This window comes from Oncorhynchus keta, chromosome 9, assembly GCF_023373465.1.
Source record: "Oncorhynchus keta strain PuntledgeMale-10-30-2019 chromosome 9, Oket_V2, whole genome shotgun sequence".
Lineage (NCBI taxonomy): Eukaryota > Metazoa > Chordata > Actinopteri > Salmoniformes > Salmonidae > Oncorhynchus > Oncorhynchus keta.
In genome coordinates, this window is record NC_068429.1 from 13938651 (window position 1) to 13955517 (window position 16867).

Sequence of the window (16867 nt, forward strand, 5' to 3'; positions counted from 1 at the left end):
TTATAATTATCGAAGTTTGAAGAGGGAACAATGGAGAACAAGTTGGTCTGTTTTAGGGAATCTATTATTTATTTTTAATGTTTAAACAGGAAATCTAAATGATCAGAATGTTTACTAGTATGCTGGTGAATTCATTGATCTCACTGCGTGAACTACCATCTCCTTACAGACGACGATGTGGGTCTGGTGGATGTCTTTGGTGAGTATCTCAAGATCACAGGTCAACCAATGTCAGTGCTGTTCCAGGATTGACAGATATCTGTTTGCCAGCTGTCCAGTCACTATATAGCACAATATTCCTTAATCCTTGTAAATTAAGTCGTCTATCAAATTCCTTATTTTAAAAACTTAGATTGTAGGTTGTTATTCATTGATGGTTGTTAAATACAACTTACTGTCTTATAACACACTTTGTGTACGAAAGGAATTGAAATTGGATCAAATGTAAGAGTATAAGAATTAATATTTTATAAACCTTTTATCTACTACAAAATGCAAAAAGGGAAACACTTGAACGTGATTCCACAAAATCATGTCAAATCCCCACAGGAAAGTACAATTACGAAATAAAACCATAGCCTACACACTACTTTTGAGTGAAAAATCATTACAAAGAATAGTCGTTGAAAGCTCTAGATATTTTACAAGCACATAATAGAATTGCTAAAATATAAGTACTGAGGTTTTTTCAGTCTTTCTAAACTAGTAAACTTTGACTCAATCACTTACCCTCTTTATCTAGCGTCTATCTGCCGCTTAGTGCTGTCAAGGCAAAAACATTTTCTAAATGTTTCTACAGGACAATTGTAACTGTTCTTCTCGCTGTTTCTACATAATGTAAATCATTTCACAGTACATCTCAAATTAAAATCCTTCTCTGAACGAAGTCCTCAGTGGACAGTCAACTGCATTTATGATCTATACACATGCAATTACAATATAGCATTGGTGTCAAGCAACAGCATAACACCCATCACCCAGGCAGTTTCCTGCAAATAACTGTTGTTGAAAAACCTAGTCTAAAGTTGTACAAAGCTCGGGCCATAAGCCTTGACAATGTTCTATATTATGCCATTTGAGGTCCTTGAAAAGGGAGACGTTATCAAGTCCTGAAGTCCATTTCAAACCAGTGTTGCTTGGTGGTTGTAGCAAGCGTCTCATGTTGCAGAACTCACGAGGTGTGACCTGGGATGACCTAACGCTGACTCAAATGTTTTGCATGTATCTTATGGTTAATTATGAAACAAAGTCCACTTAATTGAATGCCTTAGGATTACAAACGACACTACACAAGAATGCAAAATACAGATCAGAGGTATTTAAAGCAACATTAAAAAAATAATTATTTCTAAACAATGTGTGTAAGGCAGAAAAATAAACAGCACTGAAAGAGATTTATATTTAGGCCTTCAATTCATACGGTTTACCTGAAAAAGTCAGGATCTATTTGGAATGCAACCCCTGCCTAGTCAAAAAAAAGACCTGCCTAGCTGATGAGCGAACCCTCTGTGACATCATTGTGAGACAGAGCTCTCTCCTGTTAGCGAAGAGGCCAGACAAGATGCTGTCCGCTGGAATCACCGCAACAGTCTAAAAACAGAAATCCCCATGACCACTGAACGAAGTGACTCCCCAGGTCATTGAGGACAAAAACAACTGGACTTAAACCACGTTCACATAATGTCGGAAATTTGCGACTCGCTAACCTAGGAGGAAGAGTCGGATCCCGAATTTCCCCACTTGGGAGGAAGTTCTATACTTAACTCGGAGGTCCCGAGTTTCCGACGCAACGTGAACGCAGCATTAAGTCTAAGTCCTCATTTGAAGATAAAGAAAAAGTCAGTCCAGTCTCGCCAGTCTCTCAATCGTTTCATCAGTTCCTCGAATTCTGAGACGTGAGCTAAACAACCTGGTCCTAGCCAGGCAGGTTGGCAGTGGGTCTGGTGGTCTGTGGTTCAGTCAGGATGGGGGTCCACACGGAGGTAAGTGGAGGGGGGGACTTAGGTGCTGGAGGTCCACAGCTGCATCTGTTTGGCGATCTGCAGAACAAACACGATGTCAGGGCGCTGGCCCGGGTCGGGCTTGATGCACATGCTGACCAGGTCTCGCAACTGTGGATGACACAAGAAGCATTCAGTTTATTTATTGTACGAAACATAACAGCCCATTAATAATATTCTAACACGAACATATGAGAAACGTCACAGACCGAAGAGGACTTTCAAAACTCCTACATAAGAAGTGTAATTGTTAAAGCTAAGTTCAATGCATTTCCACGTCCATGAACATACAATCCATTGGGAGAGTCTGCCCCCACTGTCATTTAAAAGATCAGAACTTCCTAACCAAGGGACTCCAGAGCACAGAGAAAGTTCAACTGTAACTGAACCACATAGGGATGGATCAGATCTCTTTGACTGCTAACATTTCATCACAAGACATTTTGGCATTTTAAAACCATGTGCAGAAGCTTCGGCGAATTGGCGAACAATGACTTGTTTTGTCAGCTGCAGGAAGTGCCTAAAGCATGAGTAATGCCTAAAGAAAGTTGTAGTTGGTCTGTGCCTTGTTGTTTCGTCAGTTTCGACAGAAAGAGGGCCTCTAATGCCAATCAAAGGCGATGGGGGGAGAAACACCTTAGTGACGCGCCTGCGCCTGTCTTAAACCCCATTTCCAGAGCTCTGATTTGAGTGGCGACATGAGCTGTTGGAGTCCTGACCTTTAAATCGCCAAAGCAGCTAACACCGAGCTGTCACTTCGCTCAGCAAAAAACAAGACCGGGGAGAGGGAGCAAGACGAGAGAGAGATGGAGAGACATGGAAAAGGGGAGACAGGTGCAGCACTAGAAGAGAGAGGGGGAAAAAGGGAGGAAAATAGACAAGGGCTGCACTCAGAGAACAAGATGAGGAGAGAGAGAATGGGACAAAAGAGCGAGAGATGGAGCAGCAGAGAGACAGACAGATTGGGGCTACACCAGAGAATGAGAGAGAGAATGAGAAAGGGTGAGATGGAGAGGCATGGTGGTGAAGGGCAGAAAGTGCTATGTGTGGAAGGCTAATCTGGTAGAGTGATGGTGTACAAGGCTTTGTCTGGCCTCATTTAAAGTGCTGTCAGTCTTGCTCCTCTTCTGTCATACTGTGCCAGTGGAGTAGTGCTGTAGCTAATCAGTCTCTGACACTGGTCTCTTAAACTGCCAATGACTGAAAAGAGTGGCTCAGACTGAGGCCCCTTTTCATTGTATTTTCAGCTGTTTGAAGTTGGTGTACAAAACCCAAAGTAAAAGATGCAAAAACGTAACTTAATACCGGGAAGCAAATAATTAGCGCGCATAGACCAGATCTACCACTTCTTAGACTTGCTTTTAATGAGAATGACATTGTGAAAATCAATTTAATGCAACTTCCAAATGAGTTCTTGGAGGTTCTACTCTGACCTGTTCTTACCTTCTCAGAGTAGTGGTCAGGTGGGAGTGGAGGGTAGTCACACTGCTCAATCTTTTGACACAGAGAGAGGAGGTTCATCTTGTCCCCATAGAATGGACTCTGCAACGCAGCCATCTGTTACAGAAAAAAATATTCTGGATTATAACAACGCCATTATAACAAAATCACACCAGTGGTTATTGGGTGGATGAGTACAAAAAAATGATATAAAAATAGGATGAAGCAATATCCTGTACTGCACTTCCTGCCTGCAAGGAAGTGCACCTTCCTGAAAGTATTTATATTGTATGAATGTTGGGTTTGTCATTGCTCAGAAACACGGCTAATATATACAGGACATACTACTATGTGTTTGGAAGGAATGGTTGTATGGATTATGTAACCTGGGTGATAATATTCCATTCATGCTGTGTGCTTTAGAGTTCATACTCTTGTGATGACTCATTAGTTAGGATATTAATTCCATAGAAAAATGACAGGACACTGGACTGGTGCACAGCTTTTGCAGTAGCTTGGTGTTTACTCAAGCTAAACTCAAGCCATCATTATCACAAATTAGGCAGATTTAAAGAAGCCAACTGACCATATCTGACCATATGAGCTTCTCAGTTCATAAATCATGAAAGTAGAAATCAAAAGCATTGTATACCCTCTTTATGATTAAGCAAAAAGTCCCAAAGTGGTGTGGTATATGGCCAATATACCACGGCTAAGGGATGTTCTTAGGCACGACGCAACGCTGACACAGCCCGTTGCCGTGGTATATTGGCCATATACCACAAACCACCGAGGTGCCTTATTGCTATTATAAACTGGTTACCAAAATAATTAGAGCAGTAAAAATACATATTTTGTCATACCCGTGGTGTACGGTCTGTTATACAACGGGTGGGTCTATTCCTGATTGCTGATTGGTTAGTACCGCATTCCAGCCAGTGTCTATTCCACAAGTTATCACCGGCTAAATCTATGATGTTAAAATTCCTTTTTACTCTGTTCCATCTGACTGCGCAATCCGCTGGATCATCAGCCCAGCCAGGCAATTTATAAACTTGATCTCCACTATAAAAAGCATCTAGACATGATCTCACATTTCTTTTAGACTATCATTAGGTTTTCAACAGCAGAGATTTGTATGAACCTTGCTGTCTGTCTCTGACATTTGCAACATTGTTTTAATATTCAAATTCGATCTCCAGCAGTCCCATAGTAAAGAATGTGTTGGGACAAGACAGACAGACAGTGTTTCTTAGCTAGTCGAAATCATGAATCGGCTGGCATCATTTTTATGGATATATACAACAAAAATTCTATTGAAAAAAGGTCAAATGAAACGCAGCTAATTTGCAGGCTTTCAAGCTTCATTTTAAATTGAGTGTGTTACTGTAGCCTCAGTAACACACTCAACGTCACCAAAACTAAGGAGATGATTGTGGACTTCAGGAAACAGCAGAGGGAACACCCCCCTATCCACATCGATGGAACAGTAGTGGAGAGGGTAGCAAGTTTTAAGTTCCTCGGCATACACATCACAGACAAACTGAATTGGTCCACTCACACAGACAGCATCGTGAAGAAGGCGCAGCAGCGCCTCTTCAACCTCAGGAGGCTGAAGAAATTTGTCTTGTCACCAAAAGCACTCACAAACTTCTACAGATGCACAATCGAGAGCATCCTGGCGGGCTGTATCACCGCCTGGTACAGCAACTGCTCCGCCCACAACCGTAAGGCTCTCCAGAGGGTAGTGAGGTCTGCACAACGCATCACCGGGGGCAAACTACCTGCCCTCCAGGACACCTACACCACCCGATGTCACAGGAAGTCCATAAAGATCATCAAGGACATCAACCACCCGAGCGAATGCCTGTTCACCCCGCTATCATCCAGAAGGCGAGGTCAGTACAGGTGCATCAAAGCTGGGACCGAGAGACTGAAAAACAGCTTCTATCTCAAGGCCATCAGACTGTTAAACAGCCACCACTAACATCGAGTGGCTGCTGCCAACACACTGACACTGACTCAACTCCAGCCACTTTAATAATGGGAATTGATGGGAAATTATGTAAAATATATCACTAGCCACTTTAAACAATGCTACCTTATATAATGTTACATACCCTACATTATTCATCTCATATGCATACGTATATACTGTACTCTATATCATTTACTGCATCCTTATGTAATACATGTATCACAAGCCACTTTAACTATGCCACTTTGTTTACATACTCATCTCATATGTATATACTGCACTCGATACCATCTACTGTATCTTGCCTATGCTGCTCTGTACCATCACTCATTCATATATCTTTATGTACATATTCTTTATCCCCTTACACTGTGTATAAGACAGTAGTTTTGGAATTGTTAGTTAGATTACTTGTTGGTTATTACTGCATTGTCGGAACTAGAAGCACAAGCATTTCGCTACACTCGCATTAACATCTGCTAACCATGTGTATGTGACAAATACAATTTGATTTGATTAGATTTTTTAGCTGTGTTGTTGTCTAGCTCCTCTGAACAACAGTGTCCTGACGAGTGAGCACATTTTCTATGCCATGTGAAATCGTGCCTCATTAGCTCATTGTTATGATGTATTGAAATAAGTGTCACTAGAAAACAGCTTCAACAAATGTAACTACTTTGTTGTTATTCTGGCTGCACTGTTTGACGTGACTAAGTTAGCCGTAGTTGGCTAGCTAGCAGGCAAGGGATAAGAACGTTGGCAGCCAGTATGGCAATGGAACATTTTACAACGAACAACTGGATCGTGTCCATAGATACAGAACAAAAAGACTGAACGACTGGGTCACATCCCATAGATACAGAACAAAAAGACTGAACAAATGGGTCACGTCCATAGATACAGAACAAAAAGACTGAACAACTGGGTCGCGTGCATAGATACAGAACAAAAAGACTGAACGACTGGGTCACATCCCATAGATACAGAACAAAAAGACTGAACGACTGGGTCACATCCCATAGATACAGAACAAAAAGACTGAACAACTGGGTCGCGTCCATAGATACAGAACAAAAAGACTGAACGACTGGGTCACATCCCATAGATACAGAACAAAAAGACTGAACAACTGGGTCGCGTCCATAGATACAGAACAAAAAGACTGAACAACTGGGTCACGTCCATAGATACAGAACAAAAAGACTGAACAACTGGGTCGCGTCCATAGATACAGAACAAAAAGACTGAACAACTGGGTCACGTCCATAGATACAGAACAAAAAGACTGAACAACTGGGTCACGTCCATAGATACAGAACAAAAAGACTGAACAACTGGGTCGCGTCCATAGATACAGAACAAAAAGAATGAACAACTGGGTCGCGTCCATAGATACAGAACAAAAGACTGAACGACTGGGTCACATCCCATAGATACAGAACAAAAAGACTGAACAACTGGGTCACGTCCATAGATACAGAACAAAAAGACTGAACAACTGGGTCGCGTCCATAGATACAGAACAAAAAGACTGAACAACTGGGTCACATCCCATAGATACAGAACAAAAAGACTGAACAAATGGGTCACGTCCATAGATACAGAACAAAAAGACTGAACAACTGGGATACAGAACAAAAAGACTGAACATAGATACAGAACAAAAAGACTGAACGACTGGGTCACATCCCATAGATACAGAACAAAAAGACTGAACAACTGGGTCGCGTCCATAGATACAGAACAAAAGACTGAACAACTGGGTCGCGTCCATAGATACAGAACAAAAAGACTGAACGACTGGGTCACATCCCATAGATACAGAACAAAAAGACTGAACAACTGGGTCGCGTCCATAGATACAGAACAAAAGACTGAACAACTGGGTCACGTCCATAGATACAGAACAAAAAGACTGAACAACTGGGTCACGTCCATAGATACAGAACAAAAAGACTGAACAACTGGGTCGCGTCCATAGATACAGAACAAAAAGAATGAACAACTGGGTCGCGTCCATAGATACAGAACAAAAAGACTGAACGACTGGGTCACATCCCATAGATACAGAACAAAAAGACTGAACAACTGGGTCACGTCCATAGATACAGAACAAAAAGACTGAACAACTGGGTCACGTCCATAGATACAGAACAAAAAGACTGAACAACTGGGTCACATCCCATAGATACAAAACAAAGAGACTGAATGACTGGTTCGCGTCTCTAGCAACCCTAGATTTGTGTCGGGACTATGTCTTGTGGAAGGATGAAATAGTATGAATAAATTAATTTTTAAAAGTTTATGAAAACATGTCAACCACTATTTGAATATGTTGGTAACCCATGATAATAATATAGTGATAATCCCTCGAAGCCGGTGTTTGGAGGATATATTGGCACTGTCAGCCAATTAGCATTCAGGGCTCGAACTACCCAGTGTATAATAAGAAATGTAAATGTAAATGTAAATGTATTTCATCATCATTAATTTCATCATTACTTGTTATCTCTCAATCTCTCATTTCTTTCATTCTCATGCCTGGTCATGGTGAGATGGGCTGAGTGGACTTGCCTGATAGAGATGGTTATATTTTTAATAGGGAGGAATCCGATTGAAACCTTTGACCCTGAGCTGTGACCCATGCTCATTAGCATGATCAGTGGCCCAATCCCAAATAGACCTCTAAACCCTATGCACTTGTGAAGATGTGAGACGATATGATTGGTATAAGCAACATGGTGAAACTTCCACCTAGCTAACCTATCAGAGGGCAAGGGGAAATGCTCTCAAATCTCTACAAGTGCATGGGGCATGGGCCTCAGGGATTGATTTGGGATTGGGCCAGACAGAGGGAGAGGATAGGGGACGCACACACACACACAGGGAAGGAGGGGGAACTATACAGCACTGTTAAGGTACAATGCTTTCAGAAAGGATATTGCTACCCTCCTTGTCTTTCAGAAAGCATTCACATATGTATTCATATACAGTGGGGTGAACAAGTATTTGATACACTGCCGATTTTGCAGGTTTTCCTACTTACAAAGCATGTAGAGGTCTGTAATTTTGATCATAGGTACACTTCAACTGTGAGAGACGTTAAAACAAAAATCCAGAAAATCACATTGTATGATTTTTAAGTAATTCATTTGCATTTTATTACATGACATAAGTATTTGATCACCTACCAACCAGTAAGAATTCCGGCTCTCACAGACCTGTTAGTTTTTCTTTAAGAAGCCCTCCTGTTCTCCACTCATTACCTGTATTAACTGCACCTGTTTGAACTCGTTACCTGTATAAAAGACACCTGTCTACACACTCAATCAAACAGACTCCAACCTCTCCAAGACCAGAGAGCTGTGTAAGGAAATCAGGGATAAAATTGTAGACCTGCACAAGGCTGGGATGGGCTACAGGACAATAGGCAATCAGCTTGGTGAGAAGGCAACAACTGTTGGCACAATTATTAGAAAATGGAAGAAGTTCAAGATGACGGTGAATCACCCTCTGTCTGGGGCTCCATGCAAGATCTCACCCCGTGGGGAAACAATGATCATGAGGAAGGTGAGGGATCAGCCCAGAACTACACGGTAGGACCTGGTCAATGACCTGAAGAGAGCTGGGACCACAGTCTCAAAGAAAACCATTAGTAACACACTACGCCGTCATGGAATAAAATCCTGCAGCGCACGCAAGGTCCCCCTGCTCAAGCCAGCGCATGTCCAGGCCCGTCTGAAGTTTGCCAATGACCATCTGGATGATCCAGAGGAGGAATGGGAGATGGTCATGTGGTCTGATGAGACAAAAATAGAGCTTTTTGGTCTAAACTCCACTCGCCGTATTTGGAGGAAGAAGAAGGATGAGTACAACCCCAAGAATACCATCCCAACCGTGAAGCATGGAGGTGGAAACATCATTCTTTAGGGATGCTTTTCTGCAAAGGGGACAGGACGACTGCACCGTATTGAGGGGAGGATGGATGGGGCCATGTATCGTGAGATCTTGGCCAACAACCTCCTTCCCTCAGTAAAAGCATTGAAGATGGGCCGTGGCTGGGTCTTCCAGCATGACAACGACCCGAAACACACAGCCAGGGCAACTAAGGAGTGGCTCCGTAAAAAGCATCTCAAGGTCCTGGAGTGGCCTAGCCAGTCTCCAGACCTGAACCCAATAGAAAATCTTTGGAGGGAGCTGAAAGTCCGTATTTCCCAGCGACAGCCCCGAAACCTGAAGGATCTGGAGAAGGTCTGTATGGAGGAGTGGGCCAAAATCCCTGCTGCAGTGTGTGCAAACCTGTTCAAGAACTACAGGAAACGTATGATCTCTGAAATTGCAAACATAGGTTTCTGTACCAAATATTAAGTTCTGCTTTTCGGATGTATCAAATACTTATGTCATGCAATAAAATGCAAATCAATTACTTAAAAATCATACAATGTAATTTTTCTGGATTTTTGTTTTAGTGAGTGGAAGAAAACTGTGAAAGAGATTTCTAATTTTGGTTATATTGGCTCCCACCTTCCGTGTATCTGAATATCAATCAGCCAGGTTCTTTGAAGATTATCATGGTGTCTGCATGAGATGTGATTATATATCTCTCTCTCTTCAGTACTTTCTTTGGAAAAACATCTGAGTCTAAATAGCTCTAGTCCAGTGGAATTGTAATTTCAGAATCCAGAACCAAAATCTTGCGTGCACTAGACAGCTACTCAATTAGAACATTTATGTTAACAGTCTGTCAAGTGAGACTCTTGGAATGAAAATCAAATCACCTTAACATTGACGTTCTCTCTCTGATTCCCATTTAAAACTCTGTGAAACTCCCTATCAATTTTCTTGATTTCGATATTATTTGTCCCATGGCACAGAAGAGCAAGAAAAAGAGAGAGACAAGGAAGGGGGAGACAGAGGGACATTTTATATGTAAGTATAAGCAGAGACCGACAGAGAGAGAGAATAGTTGAGAATTACATTCCATGCAGTGACCTGGTGATGCTGCATGGAAGATGTGAGAGAGGCATACTGCTGGCAATTCAGCCTCCCTCACAACACAAACTGCTGGCCATTCAGCCCCCCTCACAACATATACTGCTGGCAATTCAGCCTCCCTCACAACACAAACTGCTGGCCATTCAGCCTCCCTCACAACATATACTGCTGGCAATTCAGCCTCCCTCACAACACAAACTGCTGGCCATTCAGCTTCCCTCACAACACATACTGCTGACCATTCAGCTTCCCTCACAACACATACTGCTGACCATTCAGCTTCCCTCACAACATATACTGCTGGCCATTCAGCCTCCCTCACAACACATACTGCTGACCATTCAGCTTCCCTCACAACACATACTGCTGACCATTCAGCTTCCCTCACAACACATACTGCTGACCATTCAGCTTCCCTCACAACACAGCACACAGCTCCTTAGGCCCAGCGAGCGGTCCTTCTGTGGCTCAGTTGGTAGAGCATGGCGCTTGTAACGCCAGGGTAGTGGGTTCGATTCCCGGGACCACCCATACGTAGAATGTATGCACACATGACTGTAAGTCGCTTTGGATAAAAGCGTCAGCTAAATGGCATATATTATTATTATTATTATTATCCCAAATGGCACCCTATTCCCTATGTAGTGCATTATTTATGACCAGGGCCCATAGGGCTCCAATAGGGCTCTGGTCAAAAGTAATGCACTATATAAGGAATAGGGTGCCATTTGTGATGCAGTCCCTAGTCTTTATCAACAAAGAATGCCAAGTCCATGACTGACTGAAGAAGCATTGTTATTGACAGTTTAATAATGCTGACACAGTGTCAGCATTCAGAATAATGGAATTATGAGCTGTTTCTGTTCATTTTGTGTGCGCACACACACACCACACAGTTACACACACATCCGTACAGCAAATAATTAGTGGGGAGGGAAACTATAAAAACTTCAACAACTGAAGTGGAGAGAAGTAAAAAACATTCTCACTTTTCTCCATACTACATTTGTATTTGTAGTATAACTCAGTCGCTATACAACACTGAGGTGAGATACGATGTGTCTTGTCAGGTGCCCCATAAATGCCTAGGAACAGCCCCAGACCAATATTCCTCCTCCACCAAACTTTACAGTTGGCGCTATGCATTTGCAAATCCCAGATTCGTCCGTCAGACTGCCAGATAGTGAAGCGTGATTTATCACTCCAGAGAACGCGTTTCCACTGCTCCAGAGTCCAATGGCGGCAAGCTTTACACCACTCCAGCAGACGCTTGGCATTGCGCATGGTGATCTTATACTTGGGCTGCTCGGCCATAGAAACCCATTTTATGAAGCTCCCGACTAACAGTTCTTGTGCTGACGTTGCTTCCAGAGACAGTTTGGAACTCGGTAGTAAGTGTTGCAACCGAGGATTTTTACATGCTGAGCGATTCAGCACTTGGTGGTCCTGTTCTGTGAGCTTGTGTGGCCTACCACTTCGTGGCTAAGCCATTGTTGCTCCTAGACGTTTACACTTCACAATCACAGCACTTACAGTTGACTGGGGCAGCTCTAGCAAGGCAGACATTTGACAAACTGACTTGTTGGAAAGGTGGCATCCTATGATGGTGCCACGTTGAAAGTCACTGAGGACTTCAGTAAGGCCATTATACTTTTATTTTATTTTTTATTTTTTATTTTATTTCACCTTTATTTAACCAGGTAGGCTAGTTGAGAACAGGTTCTCATTTGCAACTGCGACCTGGCCAAGATAAAGCATGGCAGTGTGAACAGACAACACAGAGTTACACATGGAGTAAACAATTAACAAGTCAATAACACAGAGAAAAAAGGGGAGTCTATATACAATGTGTGCAAAAGGCATGAGGAGGTAGGCGAATAATTACAATATTGCAGATTAACACTGGAGTGATAAATGATCAGATGATCATGTACAGGTAGAGATATTGGTGTGCAAAAGAGCAGAAAAGTAAATAAATAAAAACTGTGGGGATGAGGTAGGTGAAAATGGGTGTGCTATTTACCAATAGATTATGTACAGCTGCAGCGATCGGTTAGCTGCTCAGCTAGCTGATGTTTGAAGTTGGTGAGGGAGATAAAAGTCTCCAACTTCAGCGATTTTTGCAATTCGTTCCAGTCACAGGCAGCAGAGTACTGGAACGAAAGGCGGCCGAATGAGGTGTTGGCTTTAGGGATGATCAATGAGATACACCTGCTGGAGCGCGTGCTACGGATGAGTGTTGCCATCGTGACCAGTGAGCTGAGATAAGGCGGAGCTTTGACTAGCATGGCCTTGTAGATGACCTGGAGCCAGTGGGTCTGGCGACGAATATGTAGCGAGGGCCAGCCGACTAGAGCATACAAGTCGCAGTGGTGGGTAGTATAAGGTGCTTTAGTGACAAAACGGATGGCACTGTGATAAACTGCATCCAGTTTGCTGAGAAGAGTGTTGGAAGCAATTTTGTAGATGACGTCGCCGAAGTCGAGGATCGGTAGGATAGTCAGTTTTACTAGGGAGCGTGAGTGAAGGAGGCTTTGTTGCGGAATAGAAAGCTGATTCTTGATTTGATTTTCGATTGGAGATGTTTGATATGGGTCTGGAAGGAGAGTTTGAAGTCTAGCCAGACACCTAGGTACTTATATGTCCACATATTCAAGGTCGGAACCATCCAGTGTGGTGATGCTAGTCGGGCATGCGGGTGCAGGCAGCGATCGGTTGAAAAGCATGCATTTGGTTTTACTAGCGTTTAAGAGCAGTTGGAGGCCACGGAAGGAGTGTTGTATGGCATTGAAGCTCGATTGGAGGTTAGATAGCACAGTGTCCAATGACGGGCCGAAAGTGTATACAATGGTGTCGTCTGCGTAGAGGTGGATCAGGGAATCGCCCGCAGCAAGAGCAACATCATTAACATATACAGAGAAAAGAGTCGGCCCGAGAATTGAACCCTGTGGCACCCCCATAGAGACTGCCAGAGGACCGGACAACATGCCCTCCGATTTGACACACTGAACTCTGTCTGCAAAGTAATTGGTGAACCAGGCAAGGCAGTCATCCGAAAAACCGAGGCTACTGAGTCTGCCGATAAGAATATTGTGATTGACAGAGTCGAAAGCCTTGGCAAGGTCGATGAAGACGGCTGCACAGTACTGTCTTTTATCGATGGCGGTTATGATGTCGTTTAGTACCTTGAGTGTGGCTGAGGTGCACCCGTGACCGGCTCGGAAACCAGATTGCATAGCGGAGAAGGTACGGTGGGATTCGAGATGGTCAGTGACCTCTTTGTTGACTTGGCTTTCGAAGACCTTAGATAGGCAGGGCAGGATGGATATAGGTCTGTAACAGTTTGGGTCCAGGGTGTCTCCCCCTTTGAAGAGGGGGATGACTGCGGAAGCATTCCAATCCTTGGGGATCTCAGACGATATGAAAGAGAGGTTGAACAGGCTGGTAATAGGGGTTGCGACAATGACGGCGGATAGTTTCAGAAATAGAGGGTCCAGATTGTCAAGCCCAGCTGATTTATACGGGTCCAGGTTTTGCAGCTCTTTCAGAACATCTGCTATCTGGATTTGGGTAAAGGAGAACCTGGAGAGGCTTGGGCGAGGAGCTGCGGGGGGGCCGGAGCTGTTGGCCGAGGTAGGAGTAGCCAGGCGGAAGGCATGGCCAGCCGTTGAGAAATGCTTGTTGAAGTTTTCGATAATCATGGATTTGTCGGTGGTGACCGTGTTCCCTAGCCTCAGTGCAGTGGGCAGCTGGGAGGAGGTGCTCTTGTTCTCCATGGACTTCACAGTGTCCCAGAACTTTTGGAGTTGGAGCTACAGGATGCAAACTTCTGCCTGAAGAAGCTGGCCTTAGCTTTCCTGACTGACTGCGTGTATTGGTTCCTGACTTCCCTGAACAGTTGCATATCGCGGGGACTGTTCGATGCTATTGCAGTCCGCCACAGGATGTTTTTGTGCTGGTCGAGGGCAGTCAGGTCTGGAGTGAACCAAGGGCTGTATCTGTTCTTAGTTCTGCATTTTTTGAACGGAGCATGCTTATCTAAAATGGTGAGGAAGTTACTTTTAAAGAATGACCAGGCATCCTCAACTGACGGGATGAGGTCAATGTCCTTCCAGGATACCCGGGCCAGGTTGATTAGAAAGGCCTGCTCACAGAAGTGTTTTAGGGAGCGTTTGACAGTGATGAGGGGTGGTCGTTTGACTGCGGCACCGTAGCGGATACAGGCAATGAGGCAGTGGTCGCTGAGATCCTGGTTGAAGACAGCGGAGGTGTATTTGGAGGGCCAGTTGGTCAGGATGACGTCTATGAGGGTGCCCTTTCTTACAGAGTTAGGGTTGTACCTGGTGGGTTCCTTGATGATTTGTGTGAGATTGAGGGCATCTAGCTTAGATTGTAGGACTGCCGGGGTGTTAAGCATATCCCAGTTTAGGTCACCTAACAGAACAAACCCTGAAGCTAGATGGGGGGCAATCAATTCACAAATGGTGTCCAGGGCACAGCTGGGAGCTGAGGGGGGTCGGTAGCAGGTGGCAACAGTGAGAGACTTATTTCTGGAGAGAGTAATTTTCAGAATTAGTAGTTCGAACTGTTTGGGTATGGACCTGGAAAGTATGACATTACTTTGCAGGCTATCTCTGCAGTAGACTGCAACTCCTCCCCCTTTAGCAGTTCTATCTTGACGGAAGATGTTATAGTTGGGTATGGAAATCTCAGAATTTTTGGTGGCCTTCCTGAGCCAGGATTCAGACACGGCAAGGACATCAGGGTTAGCAGAGTGTGCTAAAGCAGTGAGTAAAACAAACTTAGGGAGGAGGCTTCTGATGTTGACATGCAAGGCTTTTTCGATCACAGAAGTCAACAAATGAGGGTGCCTGGGGACACGCAGGGCCTGGGTTTACCTCCACATCACCCGCGGAACAGAGAAGGAGTAGTATGAGGGTGCGGCTAAGGGCTATCAAAACTGGTCGCCTAGAGCGTTGGGGACAGAGAATTAGAGGAGCAGGTTTCTGGGCATGGTAGAATATATTCAGGGCATAATGCGCAGACAGGGGTATGGTGGGGTGCGGGTATGGCAGAGGTAAGCCCAGGCACTGGGTGATGATGAGAGAGGTTTTATCTCTGGACATGCTGGTTGTAATGGGTGAGGTCACCGCATATGTGGGAGGTGGGACAAAGGAGGTATCAGGGGTATGAGGAGTGGGACTAGGGGCTCCATAGTGAACTAAAACAATGATAACTAACCTGAGCAACAGTATACAAGGCATATTGACATTTGAGAGAGACATACAGCGAGGCATACAGTAATCACAGGTGTTGAATTGGGAAAGCTAGCTAAAACAGTGGGTGAGACAACAGCTAATCAGCTAGCATAACAACAGCAGTTAAAATGGCATTGACTAGGCAACGGGGCTGACAGATAAAACAAACAAGCAGAATGGAGTACCGTGATTAATGGACAGTCCAGCGTGCATCAGCTATGTAGCCAAGTGATCAGAGTGATCAGAGTCCAGGGGGCAGCGGTGGATGGGGCAGGGGGGCTGGACTGTCGAGTGTTATCCAGGTTAAAAAAATAACAATGACTAAGTAGCTTGTAGCTAGCTAGCTGGTTAGCTTCTGGAGGTTCTTGAGTGTGTTCTAAAAATAAAGATAATAGCGATTCCGTATCACATTGGGTGAGGCAGGTTTCCGGAAGGTATAAACATTTTTTTTTTAAATCGGGAAGAGATAGAAAGTACATATGGGCCACTGCGTTTTTGGGACGCGGCGATGCAGACGGTTAGCAGGCCTGTGCTAACAAGCTAACAGATTAGCAGGCCGGGGTAAACAAGGTAGTAGTTAGCGCAACTGGGCTAAACAAGCTAGCAGTTAGCATGCCGAGTTAGCAAGCAAGGAGATAGCGAGGGCTAGAGAGTTAGCCTTTGGAGGACATTGCGATGGGGTGAGTCTGTTTATTCCTCTTCATGCAGTGATATCGATAGACCGGTCGTAGGTCCAGGTATTGTAGCCCAGGAGTATGCTAGGAGCTCTGGCCGGGCTAGCTTCAAGCTACGTGGGTGGAAACGCTAGCTAGGAGTAATCAACCAGGGTTGCTGTTTAGCTCGATAGCTAGTTGTGAAGATCCAGCTGAAGAATGTTCCGTTTGTGGTGGGAATCCGGGGGTAAAAAATGAAATAGGTCCGTTATGCTCTGGTTAGCGTCGCGTTTTTCGAACTGGCGAGAGCTTTCCGAGCTAAAGGTTAGCTGAAGACCGCTAGCATAGCTGGCTAGCTTCAGTTGAAGGGTTCCGGTTTCGAAGTAAATATAAATACTTTAGGAAAAGTAGCTACATTGGTGGGTTGCAGAAGAGTATTTGGAAGCTTAGGTTTAGCAAAATGTTTTTAAAGATATGCGAAGAAAAAAATATCTAAAATATCTAAAACGAAAAAGAGACGATATTTACAGAGAGACGATACGA

The 16867-nt window shown here is 44.1% G+C and overlaps 1 protein-coding gene across 3 annotated transcripts in view; it reads right to left on the reverse strand.

Moving 5' to 3' along the window:
* Window positions 1-445: 445 nt before the first annotated feature.
* The window catches only part of nek6 (NIMA-related kinase 6), a 93910-nt gene continuing 77488 nt past the window's right edge, over window positions 446-16867 (reverse strand). For all 3 annotated transcript variants that reach the window (XM_035761000.2, XM_052525264.1, XM_035761001.1), the window contains 2 exons: window positions 3444-3557; window positions 446-2111 (listed from right to left, as the gene is read on the reverse strand). In XM_035761000.2, coding sequence (XP_035616893.1) covers window positions 2001-2111; window positions 3444-3557 — 225 coding nt within the window. In that variant the 3' untranslated portion in view covers window positions 446-2000. The remainder of the gene's footprint in view (window positions 2112-3443; window positions 3558-16867) is intronic.